This window comes from Lathyrus oleraceus, chromosome 5 (assembly GCF_024323335.1).
Source record: "Lathyrus oleraceus cultivar Zhongwan6 chromosome 5, CAAS_Psat_ZW6_1.0, whole genome shotgun sequence".
NCBI classification, from domain to species: domain Eukaryota; kingdom Viridiplantae; phylum Streptophyta; class Magnoliopsida; order Fabales; family Fabaceae; genus Lathyrus; species Lathyrus oleraceus.
The window spans coordinates 99,355,632-99,376,977 of NC_066583.1; the positions used below are offsets into that span (position 1 = coordinate 99,355,632).

The 21,346-nt window shown below is 38.3% G+C and overlaps 3 protein-coding genes across 3 annotated transcripts; all 3 read left to right on the plus strand.

Moving 5' to 3' along the window:
• The first annotated feature begins 376 nt into the window (after positions 1 to 376).
• Positions 377 to 1,571, plus strand: LOC127087914 (glyceraldehyde-3-phosphate dehydrogenase GAPCP1, chloroplastic). Its single transcript, XM_051028832.1, has 4 exons — positions 377 to 536; positions 643 to 726; positions 1,005 to 1,094; positions 1,304 to 1,571. Exons 1-4 carry the CDS (start codon positions 439 to 441, stop codon positions 1,356 to 1,358), a joined length of 327 nt encoding a protein of 108 aa, XP_050884789.1. The 5' UTR covers positions 377 to 438; the 3' UTR covers positions 1,359 to 1,571.
• Positions 1,572 to 16,020: 14,449 nt separating this feature from the next.
• Positions 16,021 to 18,189, plus strand: LOC127078985 (uncharacterized). The gene has a single exon (XM_051019403.1). It carries the CDS (start codon positions 16,021 to 16,023, stop codon positions 18,187 to 18,189), a length of 2,169 nt encoding a protein of 722 aa, XP_050875360.1.
• A 1,590-nt stretch (positions 18,190 to 19,779) lies between these two features.
• Positions 19,780 to 21,113, plus strand: LOC127078986 (uncharacterized). Its single transcript, XM_051019404.1, has 2 exons — positions 19,780 to 20,292; positions 21,024 to 21,113. The coding sequence occupies exons 1-2, from the start codon at positions 19,780 to 19,782 to the stop codon at positions 21,111 to 21,113; spliced, it is 603 nt and encodes a 200-aa protein (XP_050875361.1).
• The last annotated feature ends 233 nt before the right edge of the window (positions 21,114 to 21,346 follow it).

Consider the following 21,346-nt stretch of genomic DNA (forward strand, 5'->3'; position numbering starts at 1 on the left):
TTATCTTTTGATCAAAACCATGTAACCATGTAACCATGTGATGGGATAGGATGTAGCATGGTGCTATGATGTAATAACATTTATGGATGGATTAGTTAATTTATAAATGATCCATGCACCATTAATAACATTGTTTTTCATGGATATGTGTTAATGAAAAACAATGTTTATGGATTTACTTATCTAATATGCGTGTGTCTCGGTTGGATGCACTGTTGATGGAAAGGATCCGAAGGATTTGCAGCAGGAAATCAATGATGGGGAAGAGGTGCAGCTCAAAATATAATTCCAAGTTCTAGCGGTGCTGCAAAGGTAAGAGATGGATGGCCATAAGAGTTTCTGTGCTTACCAATTACATTTATTAAATTAGTTTTGCACTTTGTGAAATTCCAGGCTGTTGGAAAAGTTCTTCCCGAGCTAAATGGAAAACTCACTGGAATGGCCTTTCGTGTTCCTACTCCTAATGTTTCTGTTGTGGACTTAACCTGTCGGCTTCAAAAGAATGCCTCCTATGAAGATGTTAAAGCAGCAATAAAGTATGTCTCTTACTTTTCTGACCCGGCTTATATTCTCTCATGTCGAGTTGTTTTGTACTAACCATTCGTTGGTTTTCTATTACTTTGCTACTGAAAAAAAATGAAGGCACGCTTCAGAGGGACAATTGAAGGGAATTCTTGGATACACAGATGAGGATGTTGTCTCTAATGACTTTGTTGGTGATTCAAGGTAAAGTAAATGTTGCTGTATTTCAAATTTAGATCACTATCAGCATCTTTAAGAGGACAGACTCTTGTGCCTTTTATCTAGTATACATGCTAAAATCTGGTATTATGCACATTTTGAATTTTCATTTACATATGCTCAAAGCAGATTTTTATTTGTCTTAAAACTAAACTTTATTTATCTCGCTCTTTTATGATATTAGTCGCAGTTTTTTCTGTTGTGTTAGGATATGTTTGTTTGCCAAGTAAGCGTTTTAATTTAAATGTATTTCTTATTAACAGGTCGAGTATCTTTGATGCTAAGGCTGGGATTGGGCTTAGTAAGTCCTTTGTGAAGCTGGTCTCGTGGTATGACAATGAGTGGGGTTATAGGTATGTGTATATGTAATTACAACTAAAACTTTTACAGACTTGTGCATACAAATCTTAGTTTTAAATTGCACTCCACAACTATAATTGCGGATGTTGAAGTCTCAGCAACATTAAAACTACAATTTCCACAACTGCAATTTAAAACCATGCATGTAGGACATTTTTCAATACTCAACTTTTTGCTCATTTTTAAATTTTATCCATTGCAGCAACCGAGTGTTGGACCTTGTAGGGCACATGGCATTGGTGGGAGCCCACAATTGAACACCAATAGCGTCTCTTACTGTTGGTGTTGCCATTCTGATATTTCGTTTAGGTTAAAAATTAGTAGCTGCTTAGGTTCTCAGATTTTGATTTTTGATATTCATAAGATTGCAGACATATCTGATGCCCCTCCAACAGAGGAAGAAATAGATGACCATATCGTATGCATTGAGAATATAATAAAGAGGAATTGTCCTGGTTACCTGTTTTGAATTCATCTTCATATATAATTTAATATCTTTTAGAATGCTCGTGTGAGATGTGTCATTGACGTAGACAGTTAGTTATATGCATAACAGCACCTCTGAAGAACAATCCAGTAAAAAAAAAACAATTCAGTTCTTAATTATTTATAAAGTAATTACAGAACGATAGCAACCCCTGCCTTGTTTAGATATGCATGCATGCGATGGTTAGAATTAAATGATATAAACGAGGCAACCACAGCGCATCTAGTTACTGTAACTTTAGTAGTTTTGATTAGAGTTATTTTTGTAGTTTTAATATATTAGTAATTTTTGTATTGGTTTGAATTGGTATATATATATATATTTGTTAGCCAAAAATTGGTAGAAAAAAGGCCAAAATGGCATATATAAAATGTGATAATTGTCTGTCAAAATCTGGTTGAAAACAGGTAGAAATTCTGGTTTATAAACCTGGAAAAAATGTGGTTTAAAACAAAAGCTTCAAAAAATTTCGTATACCTTAGACAGCGCTTTTGTAAAAAGCGCTGTCTAAGGGGGGGATTAGAAAGCGCTTTAGGCAAAAGCGCTGTCTAAGGGGGGGGCTTAGACAGCGCTTTTTGAAAAGCGCTGTCTAAGGTATACCTAAAAAAATTAAAATAGGAAGGTCTTAGAAAGCGCTTTTGGCCAAAGCGCTGTCTAAGGGGTTGGGGCTTAGACAGCGCTTTTCAAAAGCGCTGTCTAAGGTATACCTAAAAAATTTAAAATAAGAGGGTCTTATAGAGCGCTTTTGGCCAAAGCGCTGTCTAGGGGGGGGGGGGGCTTAGACAGCGCTTTTAAGATTTAAAAAAGCGCTGTCTAAACCTTTAGCAGCGGAGGTTTAGACAGCGCTTTAAAGCGCTGTCTAAGGCTAAAAAAAGCGCTGTCTAAGGTCTTGTTTGTTGTAGTGATTAAATCTCTACATTGGTGAATGTTGATTTAGATTATACAATGTATATGAATAATTGAATTTCTGAACTTAATGAAATAAAATAAAATAAAATAGAGGTTGAATTATGTTAAAATATATTTTTAAACACACACAATTTATAAAAACTTTTTATAATCACTACAAAGCTCCAAAAACCTTTTCAAGAAAAATAAATATATAACAAAGTGGAAAAGATATTTGTATGTTAGAGTGCATTCATGCAATGAACGAGTTTTGCTTAAATCTCAATAACAACACTATACCTTCAAACTCAATAACAACAACAATAAAACATTTACTTATCTCAACAAAACAACAAAATAAAACCTTTAATAGCAATCGCAACAACAACAACAACAACAACAACAACAACAACAATAATAATAATAATAATAATAATAATAATAATAATAATAATAATAATAATAATAATAATAATAATAATAGATAGATAGATAGATAGATAGATAGATAGATAGATAGATAGATAGATAAACTTCGATCTCAATCTCAAAACAAAAAAAGACTATCATAAAAGAGGGCCTGTGATAGAATGAGTTTCAAAGCAACAACAAAAATGGATAAATCTTTGGTATTTAGGCTCTTAACAACAATAACAACAACAACAACAACAACAATATTAAATATAACATATCTTAACAACCCCAATAACATTACTCTTAAATGCACCCTAGAGATATTTTACATACCAAAAAAGTTGATGAGAAAGTCAAAGAACTAAATATTATTGAGAGCGTATCAAGTGTGAGTAGTGTGGGTAATAGTCCCACATTGATTGGGAATATGGAGACTTGAGCATTTATAAGTGAGAGAACTCACCCACCTATATCACCTTAAGATTTTGGGTGAATATGTGATGTGCCTCTCACAAAGGTGTTGCTCTAAAAGAAGAAGTCACACAATCTTCAATGCTCCCTAGTGAAAAACTCTCCCAATAAATGGTATCACGAACCTTTGGTTCAAGAAAGGGATCGGCTTACTTGTATCGAAAGTCAACGACGCCAGTGTGGTGAATAAGAAAAGTTCCGTTGAAGAATGTCAACAGTGCCAGTATGGTGAATAAGAAAAGTTTTATGCAGTACAAGAGTTTGTGGAAGTAAAAAAGAGCTTTCACTTAAGGGGGAGCATTGCGGTGTGTCTCTCAAAAAGGTGTTGCTCTAAAAGAAGAAGTCTCAGAATGTTCAATGCTCCCTAGTGAAAAAACTTCCCCAACAAATATCATTTGAGTTTCGTATTTCCTTCTTGCGAGTATTTACAAGTTCTTTTGTTGATTTCAATCTTCATCTTTCCTTGGTTCAAAAAGGTGTTGCTCTAAAAGAAGAAGTCTCAGAATGTTCAATGCTCCCTAGTGAAAAAACTTCCCCAACAAATATCATTTGAGTTTCGTATTTCCTTCTTGCGAGTATTTACAAGTTCTTTTGTTGATTTCAATCTTCATCTTTCCTTGGTTCATAGGAGTTGGAGAATATACAACGGAGTTCGACCTAATTTGCTGAAGAAGGGTTAGAAAAGATAAGATGGTGAAGAAATTAAGATGATACAATACTTTCGAGTTTAGTGTTTTAGTTATCTCTTTGTTAATGGAGATGATAAGTTTTGTTAGGGCTCAAATATGTTATTCATAAAGCCTGCATGTGATATTCGTAAGGAAAACTAAAAATACAAGGTAAAACTCTGTTTCTTGAAAAACGACAAAACATTTCTCTATGGTTGGAACATACAACCATGGTGAAATCCTATTTATTTTATTCTTAGCAAGGGTCAATCTTTTTAACAATTTAATTATTTTTATAAAAAGAGTCTAACATTTCACACTGTTGCAAAATCCAAGAGTGGGAAAAGTGACTTGTTTTTAATTTAAAAATAAAATAAAAAGGAAAGCGCAACTTTAATGGTAAATAAATCACAAAGTTGTTGGCGCTTGGACTAGAACCCATGTCCAGTTCAAGTTTTCCCCACCGTTGAAATTCCATCCGTGGGGAAATATAAATTATTTGTAATTTAAAAATAAAAAAGAAAGGCGCCAGATTTTAAAGTTTTCACAGCGGTCCTTTTTTAAAATGTGGTGAAAGCTTCTTCATAAAATATATTATTTGTTGTAGTGGTACAAAGATCTTACCAATCATGCTTCTGAATATTGTTGGACCGAGAAGAATTTTGTGAGCTTCAATACGTAATTTGTGACTAGGATTCATGGAAATGGATGTGTGTTTTGATTCAAGAAGTCATGCCTTTTGGAGAAGGGTAAGAGCTTACTTGCATTGGCAAAGAAAGATTCATTGGGAGGATTCAGTCATCTGAAAGCTAAGAAAGTACTTTAGGTGCCACAAATATTTAATGTGTGAGTTAGTATCCAAAACCGATTTGATTTTTTGTATTTCTGAAGATACTATAGTCTGCAAGGATAAGATCATCAAAATAGATAAGAATGACAATAAAATAAATATCATTTTTCTTTGTGAAGAGGGAGTTATTATATTTAGACTGATTAAGTCCCAAATCAGATAAAGTTAAGGTTAATTTGGTATTCAAATGTATGTTCACTTGCTTTAAAGCCATATATGGGTTTATTATGTTTGAAAACTAGATTTTTATTTGAAATTTTCAAGCTAGAAGGACACTTCATATAAACTATAAAGTTGGTGTAAATGTCATTTTTTAGAGAATGATATATATAGGAGAAGCCTAATAATTGTCATTTTAATAATAAGGCCCTGATACCATCTTAACATATGACTTTGATCTATCATCTTTCTAATAATGAGAGAAAGGGAAAATAAAATAGGCTTAAATGCATTTTTAGTCCCCCTACTTTGATGTTTTTTAATTTTTAATCCCCCCATTTTTAAAAACTAGTTTTTTGGTCCCCTGAACTTTACATCACTTTGGATTTGGTTGGTCCCCCTTCAATTTTGCATATGCGGTATTGATGATTACGATAAAAAATAATAATTTTAATGAAATGTCAATGATGATTAGACTGATTTATTATTTAATATTTTTTTACATAATTAATTAATAATTAATTAAGCATTTTTAGAAATTAGTTAATTAAAATTTTGAAAAGTACTTTAGACCTTAAGCCCGTATAATTTCAACACTAGCCCAATATCCATGTTTGTAAGTTGTAGTATTAATGAGTTATATAAACACTAACCACATTGATGTCAAGAGAGGAAAGCTGACTTTCAAAGTAAGAGAAGAGGAGATTGAATTTATTCTAGCAAAACTTCTGAAGAGCCCTTCTTTAATGGATTCTTGTTGTTTGGTGGATTTGATAACCAGTTGTATTCAAGAGAGCACACTGAAACCTTCTCCGACCAATAATTTGGAAGATTTCTAACTTGGTAGCCTTAAAGTTGAGAAGGATGATACCAAAGCTAAGGTTTATGGAGAAATTTTGAACGAGAGTACCATCCCCGCTAACAAGGCTTTGAAATACATATTGTGAAAAGTGATGAAACTAAGAACCATATACCCTATTTAGGGTTAAAGAAGAGTAATTCTAAGGATGTAATACCTCGTATTTCCTTAAATGCCTAAATTCCTATTAAGTGAGATCAACTTAGTTCCTATGTGCTCTAAAAGTTGCCAATTGGGATAAATAGAGCAAATAGTGAGTCCAGGTTGACTTAATTAATATTATTGGGAACTGACCTTTTATGAATTGGGACATTTTGGTAACACTAATAATGGGTCAATAGCTCCGGCAGAACAAATATTACAAGTGTGGTGTCACTTGAGATATTTGTTACTACCTGTAACCTTTTCCAACCACATGTTTCTATTAGCCACTTGCATTTGGTCTTTGAATCACTCATCACCACATGTTTCTACCTACCACATGCCACTTCATTTGTTTTATGTATCAGAAAGTATAGAAAGATAGAGAAAGCTCAAGAAAAGAAAGGAAATCAAGTCTAGTGGAGAAGAAGAAGAAGAAGAAGAAGAAGAAGAAGGAAAACTTGGAACCAACACCATCATCTTCATCCTCATCTCATCTTCAACAACTTCTCCTCTTCAATTTCTTGAGGTGGGTTCTAGTTAGAAACTCTAGGTTTCTAGAAAAGTTAGGGTTGTAGAATGTTAGAAAAATCATGATAATCCATGCTATATAATGAATATGTTCTTGCTCTTGTTGACTTCCATGAACATGTACTTTGTTGTGTTCTTATATTAGTTATGATAACATGATTTGTTATGGTTGGGGTGAAATGATTGGTTGTGATTATAATCTTGAAAATCCTTGTGATTGTGAGCTTGAAATCCTTGATTTATATGTGTATGAGAACATGTAATATGATGGGTTGTTGTTGGAAGAAGTAGTGGTAATTGTAGAAATGGTAGAACAGAGGAAAATGGTATTTGTGAGGTGAAATGAGAAAATGTGAATGGATAAATCGATTGGCCTCTGTCAACCAATCGATTGACTGCCTTTGGTTTAGCAGAAAAATGGAATTTTCACAGGACCAATCGATTGACACTGCATGTCAGTCGATTGCACAAACTTGTTGTATATGAACAATGGAAATTTTTAACAGGACCAATCGATTGACACTCAGGATCAATCGATTGACACTCAGCAAATTTTGAAAAAACAGAAATGTGAGAGGAACCAATCGGTTGGGCTTCCCCAACCAATCGATTGACTCAAGTTAAAAACTTCAAAATCCATTTCTTAAGTGTTTTTAAATGCATTCTACCAACCATTAATCAATTATGATGCCATGCTTAAGTTGAATACATGTTAATAGTGAGAATAACATGATGAATATAGTAAGTTAATCTAGGATTGGTATTAGGTCTTGAGTGAGGTTCATGACTTAGATAACATTGAATGATGGTAATCATTCGGACGACGCTTATATGGAGGTCGTGTACGAATTGTTGCCATGATTGATAACAAGACGCATTGTATGGAACATGCCATGTTATTGTTGTGTATTGTGGTGAATGAAGTCACCTATGATTAATGAATTTTTTTATGGTTCGTGGAACCGATGATTGTAGAACCGATCATGTATTCATAATGTGTGTTTTCTGTGATGGTACACATCTCTATTGGTATGCTTAGACGTGTAAGCATTGGGATGTGGGACCAATGATTTGAGCCTCAATTGGGTTTGAGCCCCAACCATGGCAAACATGGGGGAAAGGTGGACACCTATGTGGGTTAGAGTCCCATACGGTGAAAGATACCCTAGGTGGGTTAGAGTCCCATACGGGTGACTGTTAGTTGTAATTTTAAGTGTCGGGTTTTTGTTATCGTATCCACAGGGATTGTAAGATATCACCGCCGTTCGATGGTTGTATTAATCTTAGCTTAAGTAACACAGGGGGTTTTGGTTTTTAATCACGTTATCTTGCATAAAAAGGTAATACAATGCGGTAAAAGTTTGATTTGAATATTTGAGAAATATTGCCAAAGTTAGGGTTCAACGATCACTTTGCATGTATTTGTTTGGTCAACAATCTTATAAACTCCTTTAGATGATAAATTATTTCACAAAGTCCTCCCAATGTGTTTCTCTCGAACACACATTGTGAGTTTTCCCATTTTGATCAATTGTTTATCTCTAACACAACCTATCAAAATGACAACTTTTTGGTTCAACCTTATGGTGAACAAAATCATTCATTACTATCTCTAGCTAACAAACAAGATTGGATGAAAACCTAGGTTAAGAGTTGGTAAACATCTCTCGATCATAAACCAACACAAAGAGTTTTGAATAAGAACAAAGTTTTCATCATATATTCACCATTAAAGAGTTTACACATGAAGATCCTTACATTTACACACAAAGCTAATGATCATCTACATCTAACCTTGACAAATGGAGGACTTAGCTACTCATTTTCATGGTAGCTTGGTCGGCAAGTTTCGGAAGAAGGTTGATCAACATCCGAGTCGAATAATCGAGATTGGATGGGAATCCACCTTCTTTTTGTAAAAGATGGTTAAGAGATGAAGAGAAATGAAATTTAGGGCACAAAAGCTTCTAAGAACAATGCTGTAAAAATATCTAGAAAAAGTGCAAAAGTATGGAAAACTAGGTATGGCTCCAAAAAGTGGCACTTGCTACTTATAGAGCTGTACTGGGCTGTCATGCTCGCTAGGCGAGCAGAATGGCTCGCCTAGCGAGGGTCTAATTGATGCACATGAGGCACCTGCGCCCAGAGAAACAGCCTATCTCAGACTGTCATGTTCGCCTAGCGAACAAAACCTTCGCCTAGCGAAGGGCATGCTTCAACCCTCGCTCCAGCGAGGTTGAGAGGTTTGGCTACTGGAATCCTCGCTGGGATCTCGCTGATGGCTCGCCTAGCGAGTGAGTGCTGGCTGCGCTTTTCACCAAGTCTGGACGCGTTCGCTGCAACGTTCGCTGGAAGCTCGCCTAGCGAGTCCTTCGCTACAGCTCTCGCCTAGCGAGCAAGCAGATGAATGCATCTTCTCTTTGGTTCCTTTGCCAACTTTCTTGTGTCTTCATTTTCAATTATTTCATGCCTTCTTCCTGCACAATAACACAAAATCAAAGGTACCAAGATCGTTTATCAATGTATTGCATTTCATCTAAAACAAAGGTGGTTTTGACAATTTAGCAAGGAAATGGAGTGAAAGATACCCATATTTGATAGCTCAAATAAGCACTTTTGGGTATTTAACAACTCTCCCCAACTAGATTCTTGCTTGTCCTCAAGCAAAGTATGCCTCTTGAAGGACAAGAGGATTTGCTTTAAGAAAATGGTTTCTCCGAAGTTGGATAAAACGGCTCAAACACAAGCGAATCAGCATATACAAGTTTCCAACGGTTCGAATAAAATAATACACAAGAACTAATACTTATTAGCTATGCGAAATATTTATCTATCTACAACAATATTATTCTAAATGAATCGCCCTATCCCTCCTCTTCGAATAAGGAATGAAGAATTTACGCGTTTGCAACCGCGGGAATAATCTCACTCTCTAACAAATAATGAAGAAATCAATTCGATTCATACAATGTCTAACAATTATAAATGGTAATGTGGAAGCACGAAGATCACTAAGGGCTTTTCGGTTGAAGCTTGGTCAGGTTAACAAACAATGGTCATTTCTAATGCCATTGAAAACGAAATTGCCGATGCAAAAGAGACATTCACTGTACACATATTCACACATCTCGACTTCGTTCCATTTGTTTCTTATTTGAAACCTTCACAACTCTTATTTCACAACTCAATTTTTATTTTTCACTATTTTTCTTCCAAGCAAGCATTCATTTTCATTCTTTCTATTTTTGTTCTTTTCTTTCACATCATTTTTACAAAACAGATGTTTCTTTTCTATATTTTTATTTTCAATGCTTGCTCGGTTTTTCATTTTTTTTTTCAAGAGTTGTGGTACTTACCGATTCTCCCCAACTTATTTCTTACTCACCCTAAGTGAATGCTCTTAACTTTTTACGGCAAAAGAACAATAATCAAGATTTTCCGGGTTGTAAAAAAAAGATTTTTGAAATCTCGCTTTATTTCAAGCTGAGATTCAACTGTTTAAGCTCAAAGGGGTTAACGAATACTCTCTCTGCTCACAGGTAAGTTGTTTTTGGATGTAGTTGTGCTCGATAGAAAACAAGTGCCTTGATCATTTCTAATTGCTTCCACATATTCACAATAATAAAAGACAAAGCATGAATCAAATGAATCAACAAAACTTATTATAATCCAACATTTAAGTGTACAATGGAGGTTTCCTCACAATTTGTGGTTTTAAGTTCTAGATGAAACATTCATTCAATTATGTTGCAAAAAGACAATATTCAATTTACCAAAAAGAGTAAAGTTCTTAATGCATTCTAAAATTCTAGCCGGAGGTAACCATGTACCTTAGCCTTATTCACTTGTTTATTCTTATCATTGCCATCCAAGCTCGGATGCGCCTTCATTGGGTACTTCTTTGAGGAGCAACCAATCTAGAGGGTTTGCCACTCAATCAACCAAAAATTTATTAAAACAACAAAATTTAAAACAGAAATAATAATATAAACTTCAAAATTTAAATTTGTTCGTGGGGGACAAAACACCCCAAAAGTACAAAACCAAAGTCAAAATACAGAATCCGAAAATACAATAGAAATAAACATAAAAACTGAAAAATACAATAACTTAACCCTCCAAGGGCTCAGAATCCTCCTCGCTACCGGCCTCAGAACCGGTAGCCTCATCATCATCATCATCAGCTGCACCACCAGAAGACGCACCAGCGCCCGCCCCCTCACCATACACAGGCCTGTCCACAGGCCAGTTGGCGTTAAGCAGAAACTGCTCACGCGTCATCAAGGCATGAGCACCACTTCCCTGCAGCTGTAACCGCTGCATAGAGTCGTGCATATCTATCATGGCACGCTGGGTTGCCGCCATCCATTCAAAACTGTAATCGCACATAGCTTGCAGGTAGGGATCTGGTCCAGGAGTAGAAGTACCAGGACCATCAGAAGCCCGGGTACTCTCTGCAGTTGCACTGCCTCTAACATTCTTGGCCCTGCAATATTTGGCCACATACCGGTCATCGATAGGCGACGGGATCCTTACCTGACCCCGAGACGGTAGTTTCACCTTTGCCTGAATGCACAAACTCATGATCAAACACGGGAGAGCTAGGGGACAATTCACACGAGCCCCCGACTTTAGCCCGCTCTCAATCACGGACTTAAGCTCATTAGCGATGATCCTCGCCACATCGATCTGGACGTTGGAGAGGATACTGTGAACCAAATGTGCCACTGGGATCGGCACTGTAGAAGTGTGGGACTTTGGTTGGATGTTTGTCAGCACCATCAGCAGAATCAGTTGAGCCAAGGGAGTCATGTCCTCCCTATGATACCTCATGGGAACCCCAGATGGGTTCAGCTCAACAGATTTCCCTCTTAATAGCAGGGCGGCAGAAATGGCTTCAACATCCCGGTGAAGCCGTAAATCAGTGTGGTATGTGTCTCTCTCCTCAGCTCCCAGCTGGAGCGGCTCACCAAGGACTCGGTTAATGGCATCCCTATCAAATGCAAATGGACGGCCGGCCACTCTAGATATCCAAGTAAAGGGCTCGTCGTCATCAGGCAGTGCGTTTGCATAAAACTCACGCACCGTTGCTATGTCATAGTGCTCGAGTGGGGAAATTAACTGATCCCACTTCTTTGTGTCAATCAACCCGGCAAATGCTCTGTTTGTGCCTTGGGGGTTGATGAGGAATCGCTTCTCCGGAAGAATTTTCCGTTTCTCCAAAGCAATGTATCTGGCGGCCTGCTTCGGGCCGACAAACTTGTCGTTATCAAATTGGATCGTTACTGGACGGGAAGTGCTCGTTCCCTTTCTCTTCTTTGAATTTCCAGACCTTGATTCCATCTGCAAAATATAAAAGGAAACAACACACACCAAATAGATTAGACAGCAAAACCAAAATTTAAAGAACTGTCATGCTCGCTGCTGCTTCGCCTAGCGAAGTGGCAGCGAACGCTCGCCCCTGGTTCGCCTAGCGAGTGCTAGCGAACCTTACGGGTTTTTGGGTTCTGCAGCATTTTCAGAGAAATCTTCCCAAAACCCGCATTCTAATGGTTTCAATTTCAGAACCTAATGATTTATCAATTAAACGAACGTTCTATGCTATTGGGGATTACACATTTACATGCAAAACCTAAAATCCCCAATTGCAAAACCTAAAATCCCCAATTGCAAAACCTAAAATCCCACATGCAAACCTAAAGTTTCCCATACCACAACTCATCCTAATTGACATCCAATTCGGAAATAACAGAGTTCAAACATACAGAAAATGTAGTAGGGCAAACCTTAGTTACACGGATTGATTGAAATGTGAAGTGGAGTAGGGTTTGCAATCTTCCAAATAGGGGGTAGAGTGTTAGTGAGAGAGATGAAAATGAGAGAGTGTGGAGAGTGCTCGGTTAAAATTTTCCTCAGCAGAGTTGAAAAACAGAAAAGTTGTGTTTGGGCCAAAATGAGTGCCCTGCTGAGATTTTTAATAAGTGCTGTCATGCAGCGCTCGCTGCTACTTCGCCTAGCGAGCAGCTAGCGAATCAGCTCGCTACTGCCTCGCCTAGCGAGCAGCAAGCGAGCATGACAGCAATTGCCTTTTCAAAGGCAGCAGTTCAGGTTCATTCAGCAAGGTGCTAGCACTTCGAATCCCATCACAACACACAGAAAAAGCAGTAAATACTTACAATGTTGGGGTGCCTCCCAACAAGCGCTTGTTTAACGTCGGCTAAGCTCGACGGTGTGATGCTCACAGAGGAGCATCCAACGGAATTGCACAGCTCTCGCGATCCACATGACCACCGAGATAAACTTTCAATCGTTGGCCATTCACGGTCCAGATATGGATTTGAGTCAGTTCATCAAATCCATGCCCTTTACATTTCCGAAGCATGGACTTGAATCTTTCCCACGCTTCATTTAAGGATTCATTGATTCCTTGTGCAAACACCGAGATGGCCGTCTTTGATTCCATGAACCGGTTATGGGAGAAGAATCTTTCGATAAACTTTTCTTCTAACACGTTCCAGTCTGTCATTACGGCAGGTGTTTGGTCTAAGTACCAATCTTTTGCTTTGTCGAGCAAAGTGTGGGGAAATAATCTTCTGAACAACGGGAGCTCCTGAGCCTGATCCACTCCGGCCGCCAATGCTATCTCATAAAATTTTGTGAGAAAAGCAAAGGGATCTTCATGGTCCATTCCGGTGAATGGACTTCCATATAATAAATTGAGAGTTCCCGTTTTCATCTCAGCTTGCCTTCCCGTGTGGTTGGCAAATTGAGCGGTGTTTCTTGGACTGTTTATGCATGGAGTAGAAATAGGTGGTGGTGGTGGCTCCATGTTAGGTATGATTGGTGGTGGATTTGTGGTAGAAGAACTTTCTCCTTGCTCTTGACGTTGTCTAGCCTGTTGCCTCCTACGTCTCGTTTTGCTATTGTTCCTCCTTGTGGTTCTTTCGATCTCGGGATCAAAAAGAAGTTCGTCCACAGGGATTTGCCCTCGCATAAAACGTAAGCTGCACACTAAACCAAACAGATTACAAGCACAAGTCAAAAATTCGAAAGCTAAAAATTAAGCAACCATTGCGATGCTCGCAATATCAATTTACAATCCCCGGTAACGGCGCCATTTTGTTAGTTGTAATTTTAAGTGTCGGGTTTTTGTTATCGTATCCACAGGGATTGTAAGATATCACTGTCGTTCGATGGTTGTATTAATCTTAGCTTAAGTAACACAGGGGGTTTTGGTTTTTAATCACGTTATCTTGCATAAAAAGGTAATACAATGCGGTAAAAGTTGGATTTGAATATTTGAGAAATATTGCCAAAGTTAGGGTTCAACGATCACTTTGCATGTATTTGTTTGGTCAACAATCTTATAAACTCCTTTAGATGATAAATTATTTCACAAAGTCCTCCCAATGTGTTTCTCTCGAACACATATTGTGAGTTTTCCCATTTTGATCAATTGTTTATCTCTAACACAACCTATCAAAATGACAACTTTTTGGTTCAACCTTATGGTGAACAAAATCATTCATTACTATCTCTAGCTAACAAACAAGATTGGATGAAAACCTAGGTTAAGAGTTGGTAAACATCTCTCGATCATAAACCAACACAAAGAGTTTTGAATAAGAACAAAGTTTTCATCATATATTCACCATTAAAGAGTTTACACATGAAGATCCTTACATTTACACACAAAGCTAATGATCATCTACATCTAACCTTGACAAATGGAGGACTTAGCTACTCATTTTCATGGTAGCTTGGTCGGCAAGTTTCGGAAGAAGGTTGATCAACATCCGAGTCGAATAATCGAGATTGGATGGGAATCCACCTTCTTTTTGTAAAAGATGGTTAAGAGATGAAGAGAAATGAAATTTAGGGCACAAAAGCTTCTAAGAACAATGCTGTAAAAATATCTAGAAAAAGTGCAAAAGTATGGAAAACTAGGTATGGCTCCAAAAAGTGGCACTTGCTACTTATAGAGCTGTACTGGGCTGTCATGCTCGCTAGGCGAGCAGAATGGCTCGCCTAGCGAGGGTCTAATTGATGCACATGAGGCACCTGCGCCCAGAGAAACAGCCTATCTCAGACTGTCATGTTCGCCTAGCGAACAAAACCTTCGCCTAGCGAAGGGCATGCTTCAACCCTCGCTCCAGCGAGGTTGAGAGGTTTGGCTACTGGAATCCTCGCTGGGATCTCGCTGATGGCTCGCCTAGCGAGTGAGTGCTGGCTGCGCTTTTCACCAAGTCTGGACGCGTTCGCTGCAACGTTCGCTGGAAGCTCGCCTAGCGAGTCCTTCGCTACAGCTCTCGCCTAGCGAGCAAGCAGATGAATGCATCTTCTCTTTGGTTCCTTTGCCAACTTTCTTGTGTCTTCATTTTCAATTATTTCATGCCTTCTTCCTGCACAATAACACACAAATCAAAGGTACCAAGATCGTTTATCAATGTATTGCATTTCATCTAAAACAAAGGTGGTTTTGACAATTTAGCAAGGAAATGGAGTGAAAGATACCCATATTTGATAGCTCAAATAAGCACTTTTGGGTATCTAACAGTGACGGTCGCTTGAACTGGGGATTAAGCCTCATAGAGGACCCGATATCCACCGTGAAAGTCGAATCATACGAGCATGCGTGAACCGGGCCTGGCTTAGATGTAAGTCCGTTCGGGAATTGATGCGTCGTGATCTGAATAGTGATCGTGGTTGAGTTATGAGAACTCAAATACATGTTGCCATACAATTGCGAGTTAGTTCCCCATCACTCAAGTCTTCGTTCCCTTGTTGACTTGAGTTAGATATGAGTTGAAAATTGATTAGAAAACCCTATAGAACCGAGTGGACCCATAAGATAGGGAACCCACTGAGATTATTATCTCACCCCAAGTTGTTGATTATTTTTCAGGTGGTTCTGAGCAGGATAAGGGTAAGGGCAAGATAGAGTCATGTCTTGCTTACCTGAAGACTGGTGGCTTTTCTTCCACTGTGTAGATATTTTTGAGATCATTGTCTAATGATCTAGATCAGTAGTTTTATTTTGGGCACTCTTATGTACATTTATGCCATATTGTGTTATTTTGGGCATGTATTTGTATATGTACACGGTGCTGCTAGGCACTTATGTATTTCAGTACCAGTTTTACACTATGTATAATATGTATTCTAGACATATATTATATGTGGGTGTTATAGTTGGTATCAGAGTAGGTCGTATCCTCAACCTAGCCATGAAATATTATAAGTATTCCTTTCTGCCTCATATATGGGTTGTCATCATTGTCCTTGGTGTTATATTCATAGTATTGAGCCTGGTCAACTCAATCCTATTTGTATGACATTCAGGATCATGGCTGACAGACGCAAAGGTCGTGGTACACCCAGAACACAGAATTCGGACTCTGAACCGCCAAGTGGTAGTGAAGGTTTTCAATGGCCTTAGTTTATGCAACAAATGCAACAACAACAGAATCAATTCATGCAACAGATGATGCAGCAGTGGAATGGTGGTTTGCATCCTCAAGGAGTTCCACAGGTAGCTGCAGGTGGTAGTTTCCAAGATTTCTTCCACATGAATCCTCCGGAATTCCATGGTGGGCTGAATCCTATGAAGGCTCAAGAGTGGATAACCAGCATGGAAAGGACTTTTCGGATAGTGCATTGTAGTGAAGAAAATAAGGTTGTGTTTTCTTCTCACATGATGAAGGGTTCAGCTGTGAGATGGTGGGAGAGTGCTTCGACTCTTATGACCAATCAAGGAATACCTAGAGATTGGGAGCATTTTAAGACTATTTTCTTGGATAAGTATTTTCTTAATTCCTTGAGGACTCAGAAAGAGTTTGAATTTCAACAGCTCAGGCAGGGAACTATGTCAGTAGCTGCGTATGCTGAGAAGTTCGAAGATATGGCTGTGTATTCTAGACAAGCCGCGTACACGCCTGATGAGAGGTGGAAGATTGATCAGTTTCTTTTTGGTCTGAGGGGTGAAATTTCTCATAGTGTTTCTCAAAGGGAATTCACTTCTTATGCTGAACTATTAAGACAATGTTATGTGGCTGAGAACAGTTTTAAGAAAGTTCAAGAAGAAAGGGATCAATACAGGAGTGGGCAGAGAGACCAAGGAAGGCCAGGAAGGCCTAGATCACAGGCTTTCAAGGGAAACAAGGTGCAACATGCAAGACCTAACCAACCTCCTCAATGTCAAGCATGTAAGAAGTATCATTTTGGAAGATGTGTTGTAAGTGGAATTAGGTGTTTTACTTGCCAGAGGGAGGGACACTTGTCTAGGGAATGCCCTCAGAATAAGAATCAGATGCAGGGGAGGAGTACCGGTCGAGTTTATACCTTGGATGCAGGGAAGGCTAACAGCAACAATGCCTTAATTGCTGGTATGTGTCTCGTCAATAATCATCCTTGTTTTGTATTATTTGATTGTGGGGCGACACACTTTTTTATATCAATTCGGTGCATGAAGCGTCTTGGCTTGAAAGCAATTCCCTTGTCTCCTCCTATGGTGGTTACTACTGCCATGGATGATGTGGTTGAGACACCGTTGATTTATGAAAATTGTTCGCTCTTGGTGAATGGTAGAATTTTTCAGGTTGATCTTATTTGTTTAGCACTTAAGAAGGTTGATGTGGTTTTGGGGATGGATTGGCTTTCCGCCAACTCGGTGTTTATTGGTTGTGAAGAGAAGTTGATTATCATTCCATCTAGTGAAGCTACTCCAAAGGATGTGCTAACTACTATCTTGGAAGGTACGGTTGACATGGTTAATTTCTTATTTGAGAATGAAAAGTCAGTTCTTTTGGTTCTTACCAAGGAATCTAGCGATAATCTGAGTGTTACACAAATCCCTGTTGTTTGTGAATTTCCGGAAGTTTTTCTTAAGGATGTCTCCTCTCTTCCTCCTGAAAGGGAAGTGAAATTCTCTATTAATCTGATACCTGGGACGGCTCCAATCTCCGTCTCTCCGTATCGCATGGCGCCACTAGAGTTGAGAAAGTTAAAGAATCAATTGGAAGACTTGTTGACCAAGCATTTTATCCGACCTAGTCTCTCACCATGGGGAGCTCCAGTGTTATTAGTAAAGAAGAAGGATGGTAGTATGCGGTTGTGTATTGATTATCGCCAGTTGAATAAAGTTACCATCAAGAACAAGTACCCTTTGTCGCGGATAGACGATTTGTTAGATCAGTTGAAAGGAGCCTTCGTGTTCTCAAAGATTGATCTACGGTCGGGCTATCATCAAATAAGAGTTAAGAGTTCGGATGTACCAAAGACCGCATTTAGAACCAGATATGGCCATTATGAGTTCCTTGTAATGTCGTTTGGTGTAACGAATGCCCCAGCTATTTTCATGGACTATATGAATCGGATATTCCAACCCTACTTGGACCAGTTCGTGGTGATCTTTATTGATGACATTCTTATTTATTCTCGTACTTCTCAAGAGCATGGAGAACACCTAAGGATTCTTCTATCAGTACTGCAAGAGAAACAACTTTTTGCCAAGTTAAGTAAGTGTGAATTTTGGATGAACAAAGTCAGGTTTCTTGGTCATGTAATATCACAAGGAGGAGTATCGGTGGATCCATCTAAAGTTGAAGAAGTTATTAATTAGGAAAGTCCGAAGAATGCTTCCGAAGTCAGAAGTTTCTTAGGTTTGGCAGGTTACTATAGAAGGTTTATAAAGGGATTTTCGCAGATAGCGTTACCAATGACTAGGCTTACCCGAAAGGAAATTTCTTTCAAATGGGATTCGAAATGTGAGAAGAGTTTTATGAGTTTGAAGGAGAAGCTAACGACTGCTCCTGTTTTAATCATCCCTGATCCTAGTAAGTCCTATGAAGTATTTTGTGATGCCTCTAAGAAAGGATTAGGAGGGGTGTTAATGCATAGTGGTCAAGTTGTAGCATATGCCTCTCGTCAGTTGAAGCCTCATGAAGAGAACTACCCGACTCGTGATCTTGAACTGGCTGCTGTTGTCTTTGCATTGAAAATTTGGAGACATTACTTGTATGGGGTGCATTTTGAGATGTTTAGTGATCACAAGGGCTTAAAATACTTATTTGATTAGAAAGAGTTAAATATGAGACAGAGGAGACGGATGGAGTATTTGAAGGACTTTGATTTTAAGCTTAAGTATCACCCGGGGAAGGCGAACAAGGTTGCGGATGCCTTAAGTCAGAAAGAGATTCATAAAGCGGAGCTGATGATGTTAGAGTACGCATTGTTGGAAAAGTTATGAGATCTTAATCTTCAGTTTAGTTGGACGCAGGATGGTGTGATAATGGGAAATTTGAATGTTACTTATAACCTAAGGGAAGCAATCCGACAAAGACAAATGATAGATGAGAAATTGCAAGAGATGTCGACTCAACCAGGTTTCACTCAGTCACCAGATAGAGTCATTCTGTTTAATCAAAGGATTTGTGTTCCGGATGATGTCGAGCTGAAAAGGAAAGTTTTGGAGGAAGCTCACAAAGGGGCGTTTACTATACATCCAGGTTCATCGAAGATGTATCAAGACTTGAAGAAGGACTATTGGTGGCCTGGGATGAAAAGGGATATCGCAGAGTATGTGTCAGAACGCATTGTATGCCAACAGGTAAAGATTGAACATCAGAAGCCAGGTGGTTTATTGCGGCCTTTAGAGATTCCGGTTTGGAAATGGGATACTATTTCAATGGATTTTGCGGTAGGGTTACCTCGGACCCAAGGTGATTATGATTCAATTTGGGTGATTGTGCATCGGTTGACTAAGTCCGCGCATGTCTTGGCCGTGAACACTACTTACAAGGCAAGTCATCTTGCACGGTTGTTCATTTCATAAATTGTTAGGTTGCTCGGTGTTCCTACTAGCATTATGTCCGATAGAGACCCAAAGTTTACTTCAAGGTTTTGGAGAGCATTCCAACAAGCTATGGGATCGAGATTGTGTTTGAGTACCTCTAATCATCCTCAGACAGATGGTCAGACCGAACAGACAATACATACACTGGAAGATATGTTAAGAGCTTGTGCACTTGAAAGTGGAGGGAATTGGAAGGAGCTTTTACCATTGATTGAATTCGTATATAACAATAGTTATCATGCAAGTATTGGGATGGCTCCTTATGAAGCTTTGTATGGACGGCAATGAAGAACACCTTTATATTGGAAAGAAGTTGGCAAAGAAAGGATCTTAGGACCGAAGATTATTCAAGAGACAATGGAAAAGATAAGGATGTTCCGTGATAAGATAAAGAAAGCACAAGATCGCCAAAAGAGCTATGCGGATCACAGGAGAAGACCATTGGAATTTGATGAAGGTGACCATGTATTTTTGAAGGTAACTCTGAGGTTGAGACTGAAAGGACCGTTTAAATCACAGAAGCTAAGTCCGAGATACATAGGGCCATACCAGATTATAGAGAGAATTGGAGAAGTAGCCTACAGATTAGCCTTACCACCTTCTCTATCAGAAGTGCATGATGTTTTTCACGTATCTCAACTCTGGAAGTTCATTCCAGATTCTCTTCAGCCTTTTCTTCCAGATTCAGTAGAAGTAGAAGCAGATCTGACTTTCAAACCTCTACCAAGTCGTATTATAGGACGAGAAGTTAAGGTGTTAAGGAATAAGGAGATTCCTCTTATTAAGGTTCAGTGGGATGAATCACACCCAGGCGACGCCACCTGGGAACTAGGGTCAAAAATGCGAGAAGCTTACACTCATCTCTTCCAGGTAATATTTAAATTCGAGGACGAATTTTATTTAAGGGGGGAGGATGTAATACCCCGTATTTCCTTAAATGCCTAAATTCCTATTAATTGAGATCAACTGAGTTCCTATGTGCTCTAAAAGTTGCCAATTGGGATAAATAGAGCAAATAGTGAGTCCAGGTTGACTTAATTAATATTATTGGGAACTGACCTTTTATGAATTGGGACATTTTGGTAACACTAATAATGGGTCAATAGCTCCTGCAGAACAAATATTACAAGTGTGGTGTCACTTGAGATATTTGTTACTACTTGTAACCTTTTCCAACCACATGTTTCTATTAGCCACTTGCATTTGGCCTTTGAATCACTCATCACCACATGTTTCTACCTACCACATGCCACTTCATTTGTTTTATATATCAGAAAGTATAGAAAGATAGAGGAAGCTCAAGAAAAGAAAGGAAAGCAAGTCTAGTGGAGAAGAAGAAGAAGAAGAAGAAGGAAAACTTGGAACCAACACCATCATCTTCATCCTCATCTCATCTTCAACAACTTCTCCTCTTCAATTTCTTGAGGTGGGTTCTAGTTAGAAACTCTAGGTTTCTAGAAATGTTAGGGTTGTAGAATGTTAGACAAATCATGATAATCCATGCTATATAATGAATATGTTCTTGCTCTTGTTGACTTCCATGAACATGTGCTTTGTTGTGTTCTTATATTGGTTATGATAACAAGATTTGTTATGGTTAGGGTGAAATGATTGGTTGTGATTATGATCTTGAAAATCCTTGTGATTGTGAGCTTGAAATCCTTGATTTATATGTGTATGAGAACATGTAATATGATGGGTTGTTGTTGAAAGAAGTAGTGGTAATTGTAGAAATGGTAGAACAGAGGAAAATGGTGTATGTGAGGTGAAATGAGAAAATGTGAGTGGATCAATCGATTGGCCTTTATCAACCAATCGATTGACAACCATTGGTTTAGCAGAAAAATGGAATTTTCACAGGACCAATCGATTGACACTGCATGTCAATCGATTGCACGGACTTGTTGTATATGAATAGTGGAAA

Excerpts from the sequence above, each read along its gene's own strand:
- LOC127087914 (XM_051028832.1), top strand. The coding sequence starts at position 439 with ATGGCCTTTCGTGTTCCTACTCCTAATGTTTCTGTTGTGGACTTAACC. Across the intron at positions 537-642 it reads GATGTTAAAGCAGCAATAAA|GCACGCTTCAGAGGGACAAT; the intron begins GTATGTCTCTTA and ends AAAAAAATGAAG. Across the intron at positions 727-1,004 it reads GACTTTGTTGGTGATTCAAG|GTCGAGTATCTTTGATGCTA; the intron begins GTAAAGTAAATG and ends TCTTATTAACAG.
- LOC127078985 (XM_051019403.1), top strand. The coding sequence starts at position 16,021 with ATGCAACAACAACAGAATCAATTCATGCAACAGATGATGCAGCAGTGG.
- LOC127078986 (XM_051019404.1), top strand. The coding sequence starts at position 19,780 with ATGGAAAAGATAAGGATGTTCCGTGATAAGATAAAGAAAGCACAAGAT. Across the intron at positions 20,293-21,023 it reads CTTACACTCATCTCTTCCAG|GGTGAAATGATTGGTTGTGA; the intron begins GTAATATTTAAA and ends TGTTATGGTTAG.